The sequence below is a fragment of the Mustelus asterias genome, unplaced genomic scaffold (genome assembly GCF_964213995.1).
Source record: "Mustelus asterias unplaced genomic scaffold, sMusAst1.hap1.1 HAP1_SCAFFOLD_828, whole genome shotgun sequence".
Classification (NCBI taxonomy): Eukaryota; Metazoa; Chordata; class Chondrichthyes; order Carcharhiniformes; family Triakidae; genus Mustelus; species Mustelus asterias.
This window is the reverse complement of record NW_027590774.1, coordinates 22,850-44,178: the sequence shown is the minus strand read 5'-3', so window position 1 is coordinate 44,178 and position 21,329 is coordinate 22,850. Positions and strand designations below refer to the sequence as shown.

Here is a 21,329-nt window from a genome sequence, read left to right as displayed (position 1 = left end):
GCAGTGGAGCGGGGGGTCGGGCTGTGAACTGTTCTTTCCGGCAGATTTCCCATGGTGGCTGAACAGGCCCCAGTGTTTCACAATACCTCGCTCGCATTTTCCCGTAACGCTGGGTTGTCAGTAAAGCCGAGCGCTGTGCCACTGCGAACCTGCGTCAGTTTGGTTTAGATGGCTATGATAGAGGTAGTGCTGTGGTTAACTCCACTACATACCCAACACTGTACTTCCTGACACTGAGGTGAAGCTCGAAAAAACACCAACAAAACACCTGTCACGTGAAGCGTCCTGTCACACACTCACATCCATCTACTCATTTCACACAAACAGAGAATCCTGCAGCACACAGCCAGGCCATTCAGCCCATCATTCCTCTGTTAGCACCTTGAAAGATCTCCCCAATTAGTTCCCACTCTCCCCCAGCCTCTCTCCCCTATATCCTCACTGATTTTCCCCCTTCCAGTATTTCTCTGTAACCTCCTCCAGCCCCTACAACCCTCCCCATCTCTGTAACCTACTCCAGCTCCTACAACCCTCCCCATCTCTGTAACCTCCTCCAGCCCCTACACCCCTCCCTATCTCTGTAACCTCCTCCAGCCCCCACAACCCTCCCTATCTCTGTAACCTCCTCCAGCCCCTACACCCCTCCCTATCTCTGTAACCTCCTCCAGCCCCTACAACCCTCCCCATCTCTGTAACCTCCTCCAGCCCCCACAACCCTCCCTATCTCTGTAACCTCCTCCAGCCCCCACAACTCTCCCTATCTCTGTAACCTCCTTCAGCCCCTACACCCCTCCCTATCTCTGTAACCTCCTCCAGCCCCTACAACCCTCCTCATCTCTATAACCTCCTCCAGCCCCCACAACTCTCCCTATCTCTGTAACCTCCTTCAGCCCCTACACCCCTCCCTATCTCTGTAACCTCCTCCAGCCCCTACAACCCTCCTCATCTCTATAACCTCCTCCAGCCCCCACAACTCTCCCTATCTCTGTAACCTACTTCAGCCCCTACACCCCTCCCTATCTCTGTAACCTCCTCCAGCCCCTACAACCCTCCTCATCTCTATAACCTCCTCCAGCCCCCACAACCCTCTCCATCTCTGTAACCTCCTCCAGCCCCTGCAACCCTCCCTATCTCTGTAACCTCCTCCAGCCCCTACAACCCTCCTCATCTCTATAACCTCCTCCAGCCCCCACAACCCTCCCTATCTCTGTAACGTCCTCCAGCCCCCACAACCCTCCCCATCTTGATAACCTCCTCCAGCCTCCACAACCCTCCCTATCTCTGTAACCTCCTCCAGCCCCTACACCCCTCCCTATCTCTGTAACCTCCTCCAGCCCCTACAACCCTCCCCATCTCTGTAACCTCCTCCAGCCCCCACAACCCTCCCTATCTCTGTAACCTCCTCCAGCCCCCACAACTCTCCCTATCTCTGTAACCTCCTTCAGCCCCTACACCCCTCCCTATCTCTGTAACCTCCTCCAGCCCCTACAACCCTCCTCATCTCTATAACCTCCTCCAGCCCCCACAACTCTCCCTATCTCTGTAACCTCCTCCAGCCCCTACAACCCTCCCCATCTCTGTAACCTACTCCAGCTCCTACAACCCTCCCCATCTCTGTAACCTCCTCCAGCCCCTACACCCCTCCCTATCTCTGTAACCTCCTCCAGCCCCCACAACCCTCCCTATCTCTGTAACCTCCTCCAGCCCCTACACCCCTCCCTATCTCTGTAACCTCCTTCAGCCCCTACACCCCTCCCTATCTCTGCAACCTCCTCCAGCCCCTACAACCCTCCTCATCTCTATAACCTCCTCCAGCCCCCACAACTCTCCCTATCTCTGTAACCTCCTTCAGCCCCTACACCCCTCCCTATCTCTGTAACCTCCTCCAGCCCCTACAACCCTCCTCATCTCTATAACCTCCTCCAGCCCCCACAACTCTCCCTATCTCTGTAACCTCCTTCAGCCCCTACACCCCTCCCTATCTCTGTAACCTCCTCCAGCCCCTACAACCCTCCTCATCTCTATAACCTCCTCCAGCCCCCACAACCCTCTCCATCTCTGTAACCTCCTCCAGCCCCTGCAACCCTCCCTATCTCTGTAACCTCCTCCAGCCCCTACAACCCTCCTCATCTCTATAACCTCCTCCAGCCCCCACAACCCTCCCTATCTCTGTAACGTCCTCCAGCCCCCACAACCCTCCCCATCTTGATAACCTCCTCCAGCCTCCACAACCCTTCCTATCTCTGTAACCCCCTCCAGCCCCTACAACCCTTCCTATCTCTGTAACCCCCTCCAGCCCCTACAACCCTTCCTATCTCTGTAACCTCCTCCACCCCCTACAACCCTTCCTATCTCTGTAACCTCCTCCAACCCCCACAACCCTCCCGATCTCTGTATCCTCCTCCAACCCCCACAACCCTCCCGATCTCTGTATCCTCCTCCAGCCCCTACAACACTCTGAGATCTCTGCCTCTTGAACATCCCATGATTCCCATCGCTCCACCATTGGCGGCCGTGCGTTCAGCTGCCTGGGGTTGGGGTCTAAGATCTGGAATTCCCTCCCGACATCACTCAGCCTCTCTCTCTGTCACTTCTCCTTTGAGATGCTCCTTAAACACGACCTCTTTGACCAAGTATTTGGCCACCTTCTCTAATATTGCCTCACATGGTTTGTGGTCAAACTGGGCAACAGTTGTGACTTGTGAGACATCGCGGGATGGCTTAGCGATGGACAAGGTGCAAGGTAAATGCAAGTTGTGGTTGTTGTCTTGAGGAGAGCAGGATGTGATCCCGGAGAACGATGTGACACGCTGGCACAGTGGTTAGCACCACTGCCTCACAGCACCAGGGACCCGGGTTCAATTCCAGCCTTGGGTAATTGTGTGGAGTTTGTACGTTCTCCCTGTGGGTTTCCTCCAGGGCTCCGGTTTTCTCCCAGTCAAAAGATGTGTAGGTTAGGTGGATTGACCATACTAAATTTCCCCTTAGTGTCCAAAGATGTGCAGGTTAAGTGGATTGGCCATGCTAAATTGTCCCTTTGTGTCCAAAGATGTGTAGGTTAGGTGGATGAGCCTTGGTAAATTGTCCCTTTGTATCCAAAAATGTGCAGGGTGGGTGGCTTAGCCATGTTAAATTGCTCCTCAGTGTGTGTTAAAGGGATTCACAGGGTAAATACGTGAGTGTGATGGGGATAAGGCCTGGGTAGGATGTTCGGACGGTCAGTGCAGATCCGATGGGCTGAATGGCCTCCTTCTACGAAGATTATTGAGCTCCCTCTGGTTTGGCTGCACCCTGGAGACAGGAAATGGAAGAACACAGCAGACAAGAATAGAAACAGCAAACAATGAAAAGTCCCTCGGTATAAATAAAGCACCCAAGTGGTTAACAGCCGAGGGCGACGTGTCAAAAAAAGGGAACTTTTGGATGTGGAGGGATGCTGGGATGGTAACTACAGTCCTACTTCCCCATTGGACGATTTCAGAGGGGTTTGTGATGGATTCACCAATCGCTGCCCTGGAACATGATATCTGAGCTGGATCACACAGGATCTCTGCTCACCGGCCGGTTGACGTCTTCCGCGCCCGTTGGGCACCGCAGGGGTTGGGGTGCGTTATTGACCCTGACAATCACATTTTAATTTGATGTTTTTAAGTTTCCTTTCTACTTTGATTTCTGTTCGGGCCGTTCCCCCCTCCTTTTGGGGAGCTGCCCCTTTTGCTTTGTCCTGACATAATCTGAGTTTGTTTATTTGGTTTGCCCTAAAAAGAGGTCACCCACAGATACATCTCTGTTCAATTCTCTCCGCCGGGACTGGATTCCCACTTCACTCGGGGTGGGGAAACAGGAAGGACGGTCAGTACTGAGGGAGTGCTGCACTGTCAGAGGGTCAGTACTGAGGGAGTGCTGCACTGTCAGAGGGTCAGTACTGAGGGAGTGCTGCACTGTCAGAGGGTCAGTGCTGAGGGAGTGCTGCACTGTCAGAGGGTCAGTACTGAGGGAGTGCTGCACTGTCACAGGGTCAGTACTGAGGGAGTGCTGCACTGTCAGAGGGTCAGTACTGAGGGAGTGCTGCACTGTCAGAGGGTCAGTACTGAGGGAGTGCTGCACTGTCAGAGGGTCAGTACTGAGGGAGTGCCGCACTGTCAGAGGGTCAGTACTGAGGGAGTGCTGTACTGTCAGAGGGTCAGTGCTGAGGGAGTGCCGCACTGTCAGAGGGTCAGTGCTGAGGGAGTGCTGCACTGTCAGAGGGTCAGTGCTGAGGGAGTGCTGCACTGTCAGAGGGTCAGTACTGAGGGAGTGCTGCACTGTCAGAGGGTCAGTGCTGAGGGAGTGCTGCACTGTCAGAGGGTCAGTGCTGAGGGAGTGCTGCACTGTCAGAGGGTCAGTACTGAGGGAGTGCTGCACTGTCAGAGGGTCAGTACTGAGGGAGTGCTGCATTGTCAGAGGGTCAGTACTGACGGAGTGCTGCACTGTCTGAGGGTCAGTACTGAGGGAGTGCTGCACTGTCAGAGGGTCAGTACTGAGGGAGTGCCGCACTGTCAGAGGGTCAGTACTGAGGGAGTGCTGCACTGTCAGAGGGTCAGTACTGAGGGAGTGCTGCATTGTCAGAGGGTCAGTACTGAGGGAGTGCTGCATTGTCAGAGGGTCAGTACTGAGGGAGTGCTGCATTGTCAGAGGGTCAGTACTGAGGGAGTGCTGCACTGTCTGAGGGTCAGTACTGAGGGAGTGCTGCACTGTCAGAGGGTCAGTACTGAGGGAGTGCTGCACTGTCAGAGGGTCAGTACTGAGGGAGTGCTGCACTGTCAGAGGGTCAGTACTGAGGGAGTGCTGCACTGTCAGAGGGTCAGTGCTGAGGGAGTGTTGCACTGTCAGAGGGTCAGTACTGAGGGAGTGCCGCACTGTCAGAGGGTCAGTACTGAGGGAGCACTGCACTCTCAGAGGGTCAGTACTGAGGGAGCACTGCACTCTCAGAGGGTCAGTACTGAGGGAGTGCCGCACTGTCAGAGGGTCAGTACTGAGGGAGTGCTGCACTATCAGAGGGTCAGTGCTGAGGGAGTGCTGCACTGTCAGAGGGTCAGTACTGAGGGAGTGTTGCACTGTCAGAGGGTCAGTACTGAAGGAGTGCTGCACTGTCAGAGGGTCAGTACTGAGGGAGTGCTGCACTGTCAGAGGGTCAGTACTGAGGGAGTGCTGCACTGTCAGAGGGTCAGTACTGAGAGAATGCTGCACTGTCAGAGGGTCAGTACTGAGGGAGCGCTGCACTGTCAGAGGGTCAGTACTGAGAGAATGCTGCACTGTCAGAGGGTCAGTACTGAGGAAGTGTTGCACTGTCAGAGGGTCAGTACTGAGGAAGTGTTGCACTGTCAGAATGCTGCACTGTTAGAGCCACTGCTGATCTGCTGCGATGCTGAACTGCGATGACTGGTGTTTGGAAGTAGGGCAGGGGATGTAGTTCCTCCTGTTGTGCCGGGGCCAATATTCCCCATCAACTGACAAGTGTTGGAACTTTTCCAATAGGCCATTGCCGCCGAGCAGGTTGTGGGATCTTGCTGTGCGCTAGTCAGCTGCTGCGGCTTTGACAGTATTACAACAGCCTGAACTTCAAATCATTTTTCATTGGGAGAATAAAACAGTAGTTTATTATCTGAGTAGCGTGAGCTTGCTGAATTCTAAGGTGCAGAGGGATCGAGGTGTCTGAGTGCATGAATCACAAATAGCTGATTTGCAGATACAGCAAGTAATCAGGAATGTGAATAGAATGTTGTTCATTGTGAGTGGAATTGATTGCAAAAGCAAGGAGGCTATGTTCAAAGTTTAAGTTTTTTTATTAGTGTCATAAGTCGGCTTCCATTAACACTGCAATGAAGTTACTGTGAAAATCCGCTTGTCGCCGCACTCCGGTACCTGTTCGGGTAAACTGAGGGAGAATTTAGCATGGCCAATGCACCTAACTGGCATGTCTTTCGGACTGTGGGAGGAAACCGGAGCACCCAGAGGAAACCCACGCAGACACGGGGAGGACGTGCAAACTCCACACAGACAGTGACCCAAGCCTGGAATCAAATCCGGGTCCCTGGTGCTGTGAGGCAGCAGTGCTAACCAGTTTTTCAGTTGTACAGGGCACTGGTGAGATCACATCTGGAGTATTTTGCACAGTGTTGATCTTCTTAGTTAAGGAAAGATGTGAATGGGTTCGAACCAGTTCAGAGAATGTTAACCAGACGAATACCTGGAATGGGCGGGTTGTCCTGTGAGGAAAGGTCATAGAGGTTATGTTTGTATCCACTGGAGTTTAGAAGAGTAAGAGGTGACTTGATTGAAGCACTTAAGATCCTGAGGGGGTGTTGACAGGGTGGATGTGGAGAACACGTTTCCCCTTGTGGGACAATCTAGAACCAGGGGTCGCTGCTCAAAAATAAGGGGTCGCCTATTTAAGATAGAGATCATAAAAATCATAGAAACCCTGCAGTGCAGAAAGAGGCCATTGGGCCCATCGAATCTGCACCGACCACGATCCCACCCAGGCCCTACCCCCATATCCACCTGCTAATCCCTCTAACCTACGCACCTCAGGACACTAAGAGGCAATTTTAGCATGGCCAATCGACCTAGCCCACACATCTTTGGACTGTGGGAGGAAACCGGAGCACCCGGAGGAAACCCACGCAGACACGAGGAGAATGTGCAAACTCCACACAGACGGTGACCCAAGCCGGGAATTGAACCCAGGTCCCTGGAGCTGTGAAGCAGCAGTGCTAACCACTGTGCTACCGTGCCGCCTGTGTGGAGAATTTTTTTCTCTTGGGAAGGGGGGGGGGGGGCGGCGGGGGGGGCGGGGGGGGGGGGGGGGCGGCGGGGGCGGGGGCGGGGGCGGGTGGGTCTCTGGAATTCTCTTCCTGAAAAGGCGGTGGAAGCAGAGTCTCTAAATATTTTTAAGTCAGAGCTACATAGATTCTTGATGAACAAAGAGGGGGAAAGGTTTTCGGGGGGGGCGGTCGGAGGGAATGTGAGGTTACAATAAGATCAGCCAATGATTGTATTGAATGGAGGAGCTGGCTGGATGGGCTGAATGGCCTACTCCTGGTTTCTATGTGCGTGTTTGAGAATAGCTGTGGATTTACACCGAGCCATCCCGTTCCTAATGTCTCTCTCTCTCCTTCTCTCTCTCGCTATCCTAGACGCCATTGCACCTCGCTGTCATTACCAAGCACTCCAGCATCGTCAGGCAGCTGGTAACCAGCGGGGCTTCCCGCGTTCTCCTGGACCGCAATGGACAGACGGCAGTCCACCTGGCTTGTGAGCACAGCTCTCTGGAGTGCCTGCAATCTCTCCTGGCCCATGGGCGCGACAGGATCGACCTGGAGATCCGCAACTACGATGGTATGTGGAGTGGAGATTCCCCCCCCCCTCTCTCTGACTCCCGCCCCCCGCCACCACCCCTCCCCCCCCCCCGCCCCCGACCCCGACCCCCACACCCAACCCAGACCCACCTGCACCTCCCTCACGGCCAGTCATTCCTCCCTGGTGACCCTCAATGAGGAAGGGGAATGTGAAGGGTAACCCACTGGGCGCTGCCACCCTCCCAGTCAGCGACGGGTTAACTGTCCCGAGATAGGGCGAGACACAACGGAGGACCAGACGTTCGCAGGCTGAAAGGATTAACGTGTATCACCCTCTGACAGTGTGGCACTCCCTCAGCACTGACCCTCTGACAGTGTGGCACTCCCTCAGTACTGACCCTCTGACAGTGTGGCACTCCCTCAGTACTGACCCTCTGACAGTGCAGCACTCCCTCAGTACTGACCCTCTGACAGTGCAGCACTCCCTCAGTACTGACCCTCTGACAGTGCAGCACTCCCTCAGTACTGACCCTCTGACAGTGCAGCTGTCCCTCAGTACTGACCCTCTGACAGTGCAGCACTCCCTCAGTACTGACCCTCTGACAGTGCAGCACTCCCTCAGTACTGACCCACTGACAGTGCAGCACTCCCTCAGTACTGACCCTCTGACAGTGCAGCATTCCCTCAGTACTGACCCTCTGACAGTGCAGCACTCCCTCAGTACTGACCCTCTGACAGTGCAGCACTCCCTCAGTACTGACCCTCTGACAGTGCGGCACTCCCTCAGTACTGACACTCTGACAGTGCAGCACTCCCTCAGTACTGACCCTCTGACAGTGTAGCACTTCCTCAGTATTGAGACTGTGGGTATCTTCCTGGATTATGGGTCTCACATTTCTGGTCTGGGACCTGATGCTGAATCTTTCAGACACTGAGCTGTTAGTGCAGATCCTCATATCAGAGATGACACAGAGACAGTGGCAGAGGGGGTCCGAGTCTAAGGGTGTCACGATGGTGCAGTGGTTGGCACTGCTGCCTCGCTGCGCCAGGGACCTGTGTTCAATTCCAGCCTCGGGTCACTGTCTGTGCGGAGTCTGCACATTCTCCCTGTGTCTGCGTTGGTTTCCTCCGGGTGCTCCGGTTTCTTCCCACTGTCCGAAAGACGTGCTGGTTTGGTGGATTGTCCATGCTAAATTGCCCCTGAGTGTCAGAAGGATTAGCAGGGTAAATGTGTAGGGATATGGGGGTAGGGCCTGGGTGGGATTGTGGTCGGTGCCGACTCGATGGGCCAAATGGCCTCTTTCTGCACTGTAGGGTTTGTATGACTCTGAGTAGACACGGTCTAATGGGATCTTGCTGTGCAATGACTCTGCCACCTTGCCTGAGTGTCTCTGTTGTAGTTATCAGTGAGTGACTGAAGTTGCCCCAGGCTGATTGAGATGCTTTCTCATCTTGTCATTCCTGAGTTGCTGTATTGAGACAGCTGCCTTCTGATCTGACCTCATCTTTCACAGTAATCGTGTGGTGGTTTTCCTCAGCATTTCTGTCATTTCGATTTTTTTAAATCAGCAATTTTGCAATTTACTGTAAAATAATTAAGAACTAATCATCCTGAGAAAAAAATAACACACAAATATTCACTCACACAGATATAAACCCACACACACTCTCACCCACTCTTTGACACTCTCACACACACGCACACACACGCACACACCCTCACACACTCCCTCACACACACACTCCCTCACACACACACACACTCACTCACACTCCCTCACACACACTCTCACACTCCCTCACACACACACACACTCCCTCACACACACACACACACTCCCTCACACACACACTCACACTCCCTCACACACACACACACTCACTCTCCCTCACACACACTCACCTTTCACACAAATGTTCACTCACACATTCACACAAAAGCAAACTAAGGGGCAATTTAGCATGGCCGATCCACCTAACCTACACATCTTTGGACTGTGGGGGGAAACCAGAGCACCCGGGGGAAACCCACTAGGGTCAGGGGGATTAGCAGGGTAAATGCATGGGGTTACGGGGATGGGGCCTGGGTGGGATTGTGGTCAGTGCAGACTCGATGGGCCAAATGGCCTCCTTCTGCACTGTAGAGATTCTTAAAAAAATACATCAAGACCCTGCGGGGACACGCGGACAAGGAGATATGTTCAAGTTCAGTGGCAGGGGGGTGGGTAACCAGAGGGGGACACAAGGGGCAGTTAGGGAAAGGGGCAGTGAAGGCTTGTCTTGCCTAGGTTGGCCGTGTTTGGCCTAGTCTGGCCTGGTCTGGTCTGTTTGGCCTAGTCTGGTCTGGTCTGTTTGGCCTAGTCTGGTCTGGTTGGTCTGTTTGGCCTAGTCTGGCCTGGTCTGGTCTGTTTGGCCTAGTCTGGTCTGGTCTGGTCTGTTTGGCCTAGTCTGGTCTGGTCTGGTCCGTTTGGCCTAGTCTGGTCTGGTCTGGTCTGTTTGGCCTATTCTGGTCTGGTCTGGTTTGGCCTGGGTTGGGCTTGGTGATGCCCACATCCCACTTAAAAGACTAAAGGCCAGGCAACCTCTGTCTACAATAACAAAAGAGGGGCGATCCTGGGCAGTTACACCATGTGGCTGTTTCTGGGATCTTGCTGTGCGGTCGCACAGGCCCTGGTGCGCCACAGGCCGAGAAACCTTCCGGGCCAGCTCCTGAGGTTCTGGGCGAGGTGCTGTGTAAATACAGCATCCCCTATCCCAGCCTGTATTGTCCCTCATTCCGGCCTATTCCATGGTTGGCTCCACCTCTGTGCCTCAGGTTCCCTGGTTAATCTCCCCCCCCAGCCTCCCCGCTTCCCCTCAGTCTCTCGAAGGGGCCTTCCTTGCTCATTAGGCCCCAGCTAAAAATATGTTCAAAGCAAAAACAGAGAAGAAAAATAAAGCATCAAATAAGAGGCACGACTTCCTTCCCTTCCCTTTAAGGTGGTTCTGGTTTTTTTTATTAATAGACCTGGGGTTCTGAGAGGCAGTTTGATATTAATAACCTGCTGCCTTCGGTAATCCCCCAGAATTACACAGCCACGTCGCTCAGTCTCAATCTCACCCTGTTGTTGTGTTTTTTTTCCTTCTGTCTCCTCTCTGCTCTCCGTCGCCAAGGTTACACGCCCCTCCATGTTGCCGTCAACAGCTGCCACAGGGAGATCGCCGCTTACTTGCTAGATCAGGGAGCTGATGTCGACGCTGTGGTAAGCTCACTGAGAATCCCCCCACGCCACCCCTCCGTCCCACTCATCCCTGCGTCGGTGGGGGTTAGCGTGTCCAATCCCACGGCGGCGGTGGAGGAGGGGTGGGGGGGTGGTCGATGGGTTTGGAATTGCCTGACGGAAGTCGTTTCCCTTCGCTTGGTTTCACTCTTGGGAAGTTCGGGTACCCCCCCCCTCTCCCCCAACTTCCGGCCTCCCCCTGACCCGGCAAAGCTGGCATCAACCCCCCGCCCCCCCCGTGAAAGTGGTGGGTGAGTCGCCATCTTGAACCCGCTGCAGTCCTGTGTGGTGTCGGTGTACCCACAATGCCGTTTGGGAGGAAGTTCCAGGATTTTGACCCAATGGCAGTGAAGGAACGATCCGAGTAATGGCAGAAGGTTTTTTGTTTAGTTTAGTTAGGGCATCATGATCGGCACGGGCTTGGAGGGCCGAAGGGCCTCTTCCTGTGCTGTACTTGACTTCTTTGTTCTAATTGCCCCTTGAGAAGGTGGTGGTGAGCTGCCTTCTTGAACCCGCTGCCGTCCCTGAGCTGTAGGTACACCCACAGTTAGGGAGGGAGTTCCAGGATTTTGACCCAGCGACAGTGAAGGAACGGACGATATATTTCCAAGTCAGGATGCTGAGTGACTCGGAGGGGAACCTCCAGGTGGTGGTGTTCCCAGATATCTGCTGCCCCTTGTCCTTCTAGATGGCAGTGGTTGTGGGTTTGGAAGGTGCTGCCGAAGGAGTGAGTTCCTGTAGAGCATCTTGTGGATGGTACACACGGCTGTCACTGTGCGTCAATGGTGGAGGGAGTGAATGTTTGTGGTTAGCGTGTCGATCAAGCGGGGCTGCTTTGTCCTGGATGGTGCCTTGAGTGTTGTTGGAGCTGCACCCATCCAGGCAAGTGGGGAGAGTTCCATCACACTTCTGACTGGGGCCTTGTAGATGGTGGACAGGCTTTGGGGAGTCAGGAGGTGAGTTAATCACTGCAGTATTCCTAGCCTCTGATCTGCTCGTATAGCCATAGTATTAATATCGCTTGTCCAGTCAGTTTCAGGTCAAAGGTAACCCCCAGGCTGTTGATAGTGGGGAATTCAGCAATGGTAATGCTATTGAATGTGAAGGGATGATGGTCAGATCCTCTCTTGTTGGAGATGGTCATTGACTGGAACTTGTGTGACACGAATGTTACTCGCTACATGTCAGCCCAGCTGTGTGAGGAAGGATGTAATGTGACTCTCTCAGGCAATTGAAAAATACTTCACGTGATTGTGTATGTTCAATCTTTCTTGCAGGACATTAAGAGTGGGCGGACACCTTTAGTGCACGCGGCAGAGAGTAACCACTTGGACATGGTGAATCTGCTGCTGGAGGTAAGATTCTAGCAGTGAAAATACTGCAGGGCCCAGCCACCCTGTGAGGGGGCAAATATCTGAGAAAAAATACTACCTCCTCCAGTCCCCACACCCCTCCCTATCTCTGTAACCTCCTCCAGTCCCTACACCCCTCCCTATCTCTGTAACCTCCTCCAGTCCCTACACCCCTCCCTATCTCTGTAACCTCCTCCAGCCCCTACACCCCTCCCTATCTCTGTAACCTCCTCCAGCCCCTACACCCCTCCCTATCTCTGTAACCTCCTCCAGCCCCTACACCCCTCCCTATCTCTGTAACCTCCTCCAGCCCCTACACCCCTTCCTATCTCTGTAACCTCCTCCAGTCCCTACACCCCTCCCTATCTCTGTAACCTCCTCCAGCCCCCACAACCCTCCCTATCTCTGTAACCTCCTCCAGCCCCTACACCCCTCCCTATCTCTGTAATCTCCTCCAGCTCCTACAACCCTCCCTATCTGTGTAACCTCCTCCAGCCCCTACACCCATCCCTATCTCTGTAACCTCCTCCAACCCTCTCAACCCTCCCTATCTTCATAACCTCCTCCAGCCCCGACAACCTTCCCTATCTCAGTAATCTCCTCCAGCCCCTACAACCCTCCCTATCTCTGTAACCTCCTCCAGCCCCTACACCCTCCCTATCTCTGTCACCTCCTCCAGCCCCAACAACCCTCCCTATCTCTGTAACCTCCTCCAGCCCCTACAACCTTCCCTATCTCTGTAACCTCCTCCAGCCCCCACAACCCTCCCTATATCTGTAACTTCCTCCAACCCCCACAACCCTCCATATCTCTGTAACCTCTTCCAGCCCCCACAACCCTCCCTATCTCTGTAACCTCCTTCAGCCCCTACAACCTGCCCTATCTCCTTAACCCCCTCCAACCCCTCCAACCCTCCCTATCTTCATAACCTCCTCCAGCCCCGACAACCCTCCCCATCTCAGTAATCTCCTCCAGCCCCTACAACCCTCTCTATCTCTGTAACCTCCTCCAGCCCCTACACCCCTCCCTATCTCTGTCACCTCCTCCTGCCCCGACAACCCTCCCCATCTCTGTAATCTCCTCCAGCCCCTACAACCCTCCCTATCTCTGTAACCTCCTCCAGCCCTACAACCCTCCCTATCTCTGTAACCTCCTCCAGCCCCTACAACCCTCATATCTCTATAACGTCCTCCAGCCCCTACAACCTTCAAATCTCTGTAACCTCCTCCAGCCCCGACAGCACTCCTTATCTCTGTAACCTCCTCCAACCCGACAACCCTCCAAGATCTCTGCGCTCTTCCAATTCTAGCCTCTTGAGCATCCCCCGATTCCCCATCGCTCCACCATTGGCAGCTGTGTCTTTGGCTGCCTACGTGGGCCCTAAGCTCTGGAATTTCCACCCTAAACCTCTTACATCCCTCTCTCTCTGCACATCCCTCTCCTACCTTGAGATGCTCCTCAAAACTGAGCTCTTTGACTGGGTTTTTTGGTCATCTGTCTCTAATATCTCCTCACCTGACCCTTGGGGTCAAATCTTGCTTTTTATTCACTCCTGAAACACGCTGGGATACGTTATCATATTGAGATCGTCTGGTAAATGGTGCCTTTGTCATTCTACTGGAGATGGCCCTCCGCCTTTGCCCACACATCACTTCTGACCTTTGGCTGACCTGGGCAGTGACAAATCGGGGGACCTCCAATCTTCCAGGACTCCTCCCAAACTCTGGTCCAAGTGATCAAGTGGATGACTTGGCAGTGTGTGGTCAAGAGGCCAAAGGACCCAGGGCCCTCTCTTCCCTGGAGATGCCCCATAGCAGGAGTAAGAGTGTAGGCCTTAGGCCTAGCCTGACTAGAAGTGCTGGAGGAGTTCTCCACTGAATTTTCACTGAACCTGGCTTGTTTCATTCAGTGCTGGGTTGCGGCCCTGTGTGAAAAGGTTGCTTGTGACACTTGTTGCTGAGGGTATCTGCCGTTGGTCATCAGAACTGACAGAAATAGGCTGACTGGATTGCCTGCTGGAGGAAGGTTGATTGCCGGGAGCTGGTTTCCCTTGGCAAAATAATTACTCAGAAGGGCCTCCCTGGAGCAACAAGAAATTGGTGTCACTGAGTTGACATCTCATCTGAAAGACAGCATCTCTGAGAGTGCAGGAGAGAGTGAGAAAATGGGAAATAGAAAAAGAGGGAGTGAGAGAGAGCGGGAGATAGAGAGAGCGGGAGATAGAGAGGGATAGCAATATGGGGGAGAGAGAGAATGGGAGATAGAGGGAGCAGGAGATAGGAGGATAGTCATATGGGGGGCAGAGAGCGGGAGCGGGAAAGAGAGCAGGGGAGATAGAGAGAGCGGGAGATAGAGAGAGCGGGAGATAGAGAGAGCGGGAGGTAGAGAGAAAGCGGGAGACTGAGAGAGCGGGAGATAGAGGGAGGGAGATAGAGGGAGGGAGATAGAGCGAGGGGGAGATAAAGGAGAGAATAGAAAGAGCGGGAGATAGAGAGAGGGAGATAGAGAGCGCATGAGATAGAGAGAGGGGGAGAGCGGGAGACAGAGAGCGGGAGACAGAGATCATGGGAGATAGAGGGAGGGATAGCAATATTGGGGGAGAGAGAGAAAGATAGAGAGCAGGAGATAGAGAACGGGAGATAGAGAACGGGAGATAGAGAGAGCGGGAGATAGAGAGAGCGGGAGATAGAGAGAGTGGGAGATAGAGAGAGTGGGAGATAGAGAGAGTGGGAGAGAGAGCAGGAGATAGAGAGAGCGGGAGATAGAGAGAGTGGGAGAGAGAGTGGGAGATAGAGAGAGCGGGAGATAGAGAGCGGGAGATAGACAGCTTGAGATAGAGAGGGGGAGATAGAGAGAGCGGGAGATAGAAAGAGGGAGATAGAGAGCGCATGAGATAGAGAGAGGGGGAGAGCGGGAGACAGAGAGCGGGAGACAGAGATCATGGGAGATAGAGGGAGGGATAGCAATATTGGGGGAGAGAGAGAAAGATAGAGAGCAGGAGATAGAGAACGGGAGATAGAGAACGGGAGATAGAGAGAGTGGGAGATAGAGAGAGCGGGAGATAGAGAGAGCGGGAGATAGAGAGAGCGGGAGATAGAGAGAGTGGGAGATAGAGAGAGTGGGAGAGAGAGCAGGAGATAGAGAGAGCGGGAGATAGAGAGAGTGGGAGAGAGAGTGGGAGATAGAGAGAGCGGGAGATAGAGAGCGGGAGATAGACAGCTTGAGATAGAGAGGGGGAGATAGAGAGAGCGGGAGATAGAGAGCGGGAGATAGACAGCTTGAGATAGAGAGGGGGAGATAGAGAGAGCGGGAGATAGAGAGGGGCTAGCAATTTGGGGGACAGAGAGGGAGCGGGAGTCACCCGCTGTACAATCGCTCACTCTAATTGGAATTGCTGTCACTGACGGCCTTGTTGTGTCTCTCCCTCCAGCACGGGGCTAACGTGAACCTGCAGACATACTCGGGAAACACGGCCTTACACTCCTCCAGCGGCCGGGGCCTGATGGAAATCGTGAAGGTGCTTCTGAAAAACGGGGCAGACAGCAGCATTAAAAACTGTCACAACGACACCTCGCTGATGGTGGCCAAGAACAAGAAGGTTCGTGCAGTGTGCGGGCAATTCCTCACCCCCCGACAGCTGTGGCTGCCTGAGGCCTAGAGGGTGTGATAGTTCTAGAGAGCGGTGTGGAAAGTAGGGAGATGGTCGTCTGCTGGTATTGTTAGTGGGTCAGTAATCCAGAGGCTCTTGCGGGGGGGGAGACCCCATGGAATTAAATTTCAATGAATAAGATCTGGAATTGAAAGGTAGCCTCAGTAACGGTGACCATAACAACTGTCATCAACTGGAAAAAAAACCCGTTAATGTCTCTTTAGCTGTCCTTTACCCGGTCTGGCCTACACGTGACTCCAGTCCCACAGCAACCCGCTCGACAACTCTAAAACTGCCCCTCCAAAGTGGCCCAGCATGCCACACAGTTCAAGGGCAATTAGGGCTGGGCTACAAATGGTGGCCTTGCCAGTCAGGCCCAAGCCCCATGGAAGGAGAAGGAGAGATGATGCTGAGGTGGAAAATCAGCCATGATTGTGTTGGAGGGTGGAGCAGGCTTGAGGTGCAGGTGGCGGGAGAGGGCCGAATGGCCACATTATCGGAAGGACGGGATCGCACTGGAGGGGGTGCAGAGGAAATTTACCAGGATGCTGCCTGGGATGGAACATTTAAGTTATGAAGAGAGGTTGCATAGGCTTGAGTTGTTTTCTCTGGAGCAGAGAAGACTGAGGGGCGACCTGATCGAGGTGTTCACGATTATGAGGGGCATGGACAGGGTGGATAGGGAGCAGCTGTTTCCCTTAGTTGAAGGGTCAGTCACGAGGGGACATAGGTTCAAGATGAGGGGCAGGAGGTTTAGGAGGGATGTGAGGAAAAACCTTTGTACCCAGAGGATGGTAATGGTCTGGAATGTGCTGCCTGGGAGGGTGGTCGAGGCGGGTTGCCTCACATCCTTTAAAAAGTACCTGGATGAACACTTGGCATCTCATGGCATTCAGGGCCAAGTGCTGGTAGTTGGGATTAGGTGGGAGTTCAGGTGTTTCTAATGTGTCGGTGCGGACTCTGGGCCGAAGGGCCTCTTCTGCACTGTATGGTTCTATCTTGGACATTGTCTTCCCTTCACAAGCCTGGAAACTAGGCCGGATTTCACTGTCAGTGCAGAATGGGGGCAAGCGCTCGGGGCAGGGGGAGGGTCGGGGGGGGGGTCCGACATGCTGTCAAGGTTCCAATGGCTTGATGGAGGTCTCTGTGTTGTTGCAGGTGATTGACATCCTCCGAGGGAAAGCGAGTCGGAGCGTCGCTCAGTCCCCGTCCTGCCAGAGATTGACCAGTGTGATAAAGGAATGTCCATCGCCAAACAGCACGTCAAACTCACCCCTCTCTGTCCCCCACGGTGAGAATCCAGCGTCGGGAAACCCCTTTATGTTCAGACCAGCCGTCCAGAGGAGGATTGGAGACAGAGACCTGTGTCCGGAGGGTGCGGGGAGGCAGGGAGGAGAAAAGGCGAGGAGGGATGTGGGTGGCAGGTGGGGGTGGGGTGAAGGCAAGCTGTGGGAAACATACACATGGTGGATCGACAGCCTCTCATTCAATTTGTCACGCACAGAAGGAGGCCATTCAGTGGTGACAGTCTGGAATGCGCGTCCTAGGAGGGGGATAGAGGCGGAATGCCTCACATCCTTTAAAAAGTACCTGGATGAGCACTTGGCATATCATGGCATTCAGGGCGAGGTGCTGGTAAGTGGGATTAGGTGGGAGTTCAAGTGTTTCTAATGTGTCAGTGCAGACTCAATGAATCGAAGGGCCTCTTCTGCGCTCTATGATTCTATCCCTGCAAGAGCAATTTACCTTGTGTCCCCTCCCCCATAAATCTACCAGGCCTGATTTTCTTTAACCAGCATGTAGGCTTCATCATCTGATAGAGTGTAGGCCTCATCATCTGCTAGAATGTAGGCCTCACCATCCACTGGAGTGTGGGCCTCACCATTATCTAGAATATAGGCCTCACCATTAACTAAAATGTAGGCTTCACCATTAACTGGAATGTAGGCCTCACCCATTCAATAGAATGTAGGCTTCACCATTATCTAGAATGTCGGCCTCACCATCCGCTAGAATGTAGGCCTCACCATTATCTAGAGTGTAGGCCTCACCATTATCTAGAATGTAGGCCTCACCATTATCTAGAATGTAGGCGTCACCATGAAATAGAATGTAGGCCTCACCATTATCTGGAATGTAGGCCTCACCAATAACTAGAGTGTAGGCCTCACCATGAACTAGAGTGTAGGCCTCACCATGAACTAGAGTGTTGGCCTCACCATGAACCAGAGTGTTGGCCTCACTATGAACTAGAGTGTTGGCCTCACCATGAACTAGAGTGTAGGCCTCACCATGAACTAGAGTTTTGGCCTCACCATGAACTAGAGTGTTGGCCTCACCATGAACTAGAGTGTTGGCCTCACCATGAACTAGAGTTTTGGCCTCACCATGAACTAGAGTGTTGGCCTCACCATGAACTAGAGTGCTGGCCTCATCATGAACTAGAACGTAGGCCTCACCATTATCTAGAATGTTGGCCTCATCATGAACTAGAACGTAGGCCTCACCATTAACTAGAATGTAGGCCTCATCATGAACTAGAACGTAGGCCTCACCATTATCTAGAATGTAGGCCTCACCATTATCGAGAATGTAGGCCTCATCATGAACTAGAACGTAGGCCTCACCATTAACTAGAATGTAGGCCTCATCATGAACTAGAACGTAGGCCTCACCATTATCGAGAATGTAGGCCTCATCATGAACTAGAACGTAGGCCTCACCATTATCGAGAATGTAGGCCTCATCATGAACTAGAACGTAGGCCTCACCATTAACTAGAGTGTAGGCCTCATCATGAACTAGAATGTAGGCCTCACCATTAACTAGAGTGTAGGCCTCACTATTAAGCAGCAAAGGCGACACTGTGAGAGAGGCAGAACAGTGGGTGGGTTTCAGTAATATCTGTTCTTTCAAAGAAACTGTGCAATTAGAATCTGCAGAACGCTGTCTTGCACTGTTTGACCAATGATCCTACGGTTAGCTTCGACGGGATGGAGGCAAGCATCTTTGCCGGGACCCGGGTTCACCTTTGCTGGGCCCATGAGTGTGGCTGAGGGTGAATGCGTTGGTGGCAAAACTCCACCGCTCCCACTCAGTGCAAAAGCGGGCTGGGATCGGGTTAAAATGGAAGCTTGCTGTCCACTCTGAGGGAAGTGTTCAAATGGCGTGGCGACTCCGGGTGCCAGGGGCGGAGAGAGACAGGGACAGGAAATAGAGGGGGAAGGGAGGCAGGGGGGCTGGAACTGGGCCTCTGGGACCGTTTTATTGGATGAATCGAGGAGCCTGACTGAGACTCTTTTCTCCTCCCGTGTCTTGATCGCAGGGTCGAGTTGTTCCGAAACCAGCTCCCACCAGAAGAGGTCGCCCCAGCACCTCCTGACTCCGTCACCTCAGCACCTCCTGACACCGTCGCCTCAGCACCTCCTAGCACCGTCGACCCGAAGCCCCCAACAAGACTCACCATCCTACCCGTCCTCGGACAGCCAGCTGTCCTGCCAGAGGTCACCGGTGCCCGCCGCCCCCACACGCAGCCGTTCCGCGACTCCCAGGCCGGAGGGCAGACCCCAGCCCGAAGAGGTGGCACACAGCGCCCTGGAGGAGAGAGAGCAGCCGGCGTCACAGCCCTACCCGTGGGAGAGGACGGATCGCCAGGGCGGGGGGCTGGACAGGGCACTGCCGACAGGTACCCCTGCCGCACAGCCAGTCAGCGACTGCCCGCTGGGCCACCCCTTCGCTCAGATCTACTGCCACGGACTGGTCAAGCACCCGCTCCTCCCCGGCGCCAGTTACCCAGTGCTGCCATTCCACCAGCGGTACCCGGGCGCCGAGGGGGCCTTTCTGAGTTTCCTGGGAGCACCCATGCCAGCCGTGGGCCCGCCGGCCTTCGTGGCACAGCTGCCGTGCCCGCCTCACCACATCGGGGCAGGCCCACATGCCAAGGAGAACCGCGCCAATCTGCCAGCGGACAAGATGATCTGGGATGGTTGGGCGGCACTGCTGCACCCACAAGAGCGACCGTCTAGCCGGAACTGTGACCATCCAGACGTCTCGACGCTCAGTGCCAACAGCAAGGGTAGAGGGGACAGCTGACATGGGCACCAACTCAAACACAAACTAAGGACAGCTGTACTGTATTGTAAATATAAATTGTATTGTACTGTTCACTGGAGAAAGCCCTGGGATAACGATAGATTCAACAACTCAGTTGAATCTATGCTCATTGTGTAAGTAATTTCAGTAATAACTGTAATTTCTAAAATAAATTGTGTAGCAATTCATCATCACTTCGCCTGTCGTCCAATTGAGAGACATCGCTGCACCCTCTTAAATGCCAGGATGTAAACAGATCGGCACCAATAAGGGAGAGTGTTCAACCTGCACCGAATTCGCAACACCCTTCCCCCCCCAGGTAACCTTGTGACACTTCCAGTTAGGACAAGTTAGATACAGAGTAAAGCTCCCTCTACACTGTCCCCATCAAACAATCCCAGGACAGGTATAGCACGGGTTAGGTACAGAGTAAATCTTCCTCTACATTGTCCCCATCAAGCACTCCCAGGACAGGTACAGCACGGGGTTAGATACAGAGTAAAGCTCTCTCTACACTGTCCCCATCAAACACTCCCAGGACAGGTACAGCACGGGGTTAGATACAGAGTAAAGCTCTCTCTACACTGTCCCCATCAAACACTCCCACGACAGGTACAGCACGGGGTTAGATAGAGAGTAAAGCTCCCTCTGCACTGTCCCCCATCAAACACTCCCAGGGCAGGTACAGCACGGGTTAGATACAGAGTAAAGCTCCCTCGACACTGTCCCCATCAAACACTCCCAGGGCAGGTACAGCACGGGGTTAGATAGAGAGTAAAGCTCTCTCTACACTGTCCCCATCAAACACTCCCACGACAGGTACAGCACGGGGTTAGATACAGAGTAAAGCTCCCTCTGCACTGTCCCCATCAAACACTCCCAGGACAGGTACAGCACGGGGTTAGATAGAGAGTAAAGCTCTCTCTACACTGTCCCCATCAAACACTCCCACGACAGGTACAGCACGGGGTTAGATACAGAGTAAAGCTCCCTCTGCACTGTCCCCATCAAACACTCCCAGGACAGGTACAGCACGGGGTGAGATGGAATAAAGCTGCTATTTCAGGAAGAATGTGGCTCATTTATCTGGCGTTCTGACCAATATTTTGTCCCTGAGGTAATACGAGTATCGCAGCTTCTTTCCTCATTGTTGCCTGATCTACCTTTTGTGGGATCTTGCTGTACGACGCTTGACTCCCGCACTTCCCACAGCGCAGCAGTAACCACTCTCCAGCAGACAATGACGTCCCTGGTTGCCCGAGTGATTCTGCACGCCCTGAACTTGGGATTGGGCGCCAGGCAAATGCAGCTCTCCCCCTCAGGGAGTCCTGGGGGGAGGGGGAGGAGGTGCAGGCGAGCTGCCCACGTCAGCTGAGGTAGTGACAGATGTTGTAAACTGGAAGCAGCCACTGTTTCACACCCTTCGCTCGCACCTTGTCTGCAGAGAAACCTCCCCAACGTCTTGTCGGCCTGTCACGCCTCAGACCTGAGGCGGTGTGAACCGAGGGGCTGGTGGGGGCAGGAATTGAGTTCTTCACATCCTTTTCCTACCGAGGCTGGAGTTCACTCAGAACCCTCAGCCGTGACAATCCGCCACATCCTTCAACCTGGACGTGTTCTCCACCTCCGGGGCAGT

General features: G+C 53.8%; 1 protein-coding gene across 1 annotated transcript in view; it reads left to right on the top strand.

Moving 5' to 3' along the window:
* bcl3 (BCL3 transcription coactivator) overlaps positions 1 to 19,886 on the top strand; it is a 73,447-nt gene extending 53,561 nt beyond the window's left edge. Inside the window, exons 4-9 of the mRNA XM_078205565.1 lie at positions 7,179 to 7,380; positions 10,494 to 10,582; positions 11,878 to 11,955; positions 15,383 to 15,550; positions 16,760 to 16,892; positions 18,927 to 19,886. Of these exons, the coding sequence (XP_078061691.1) occupies positions 7,179 to 7,380; positions 10,494 to 10,582; positions 11,878 to 11,955; positions 15,383 to 15,550; positions 16,760 to 16,892; positions 18,927 to 19,693 (1,437 nt within the window). The 3' untranslated portion in view covers positions 19,694 to 19,886. The remainder of the gene's footprint in view (positions 1 to 7,178; positions 7,381 to 10,493; positions 10,583 to 11,877; positions 11,956 to 15,382; positions 15,551 to 16,759; positions 16,893 to 18,926) is intronic.
* Positions 19,887 to 21,329: the final 1,443 nt, after the last annotated feature.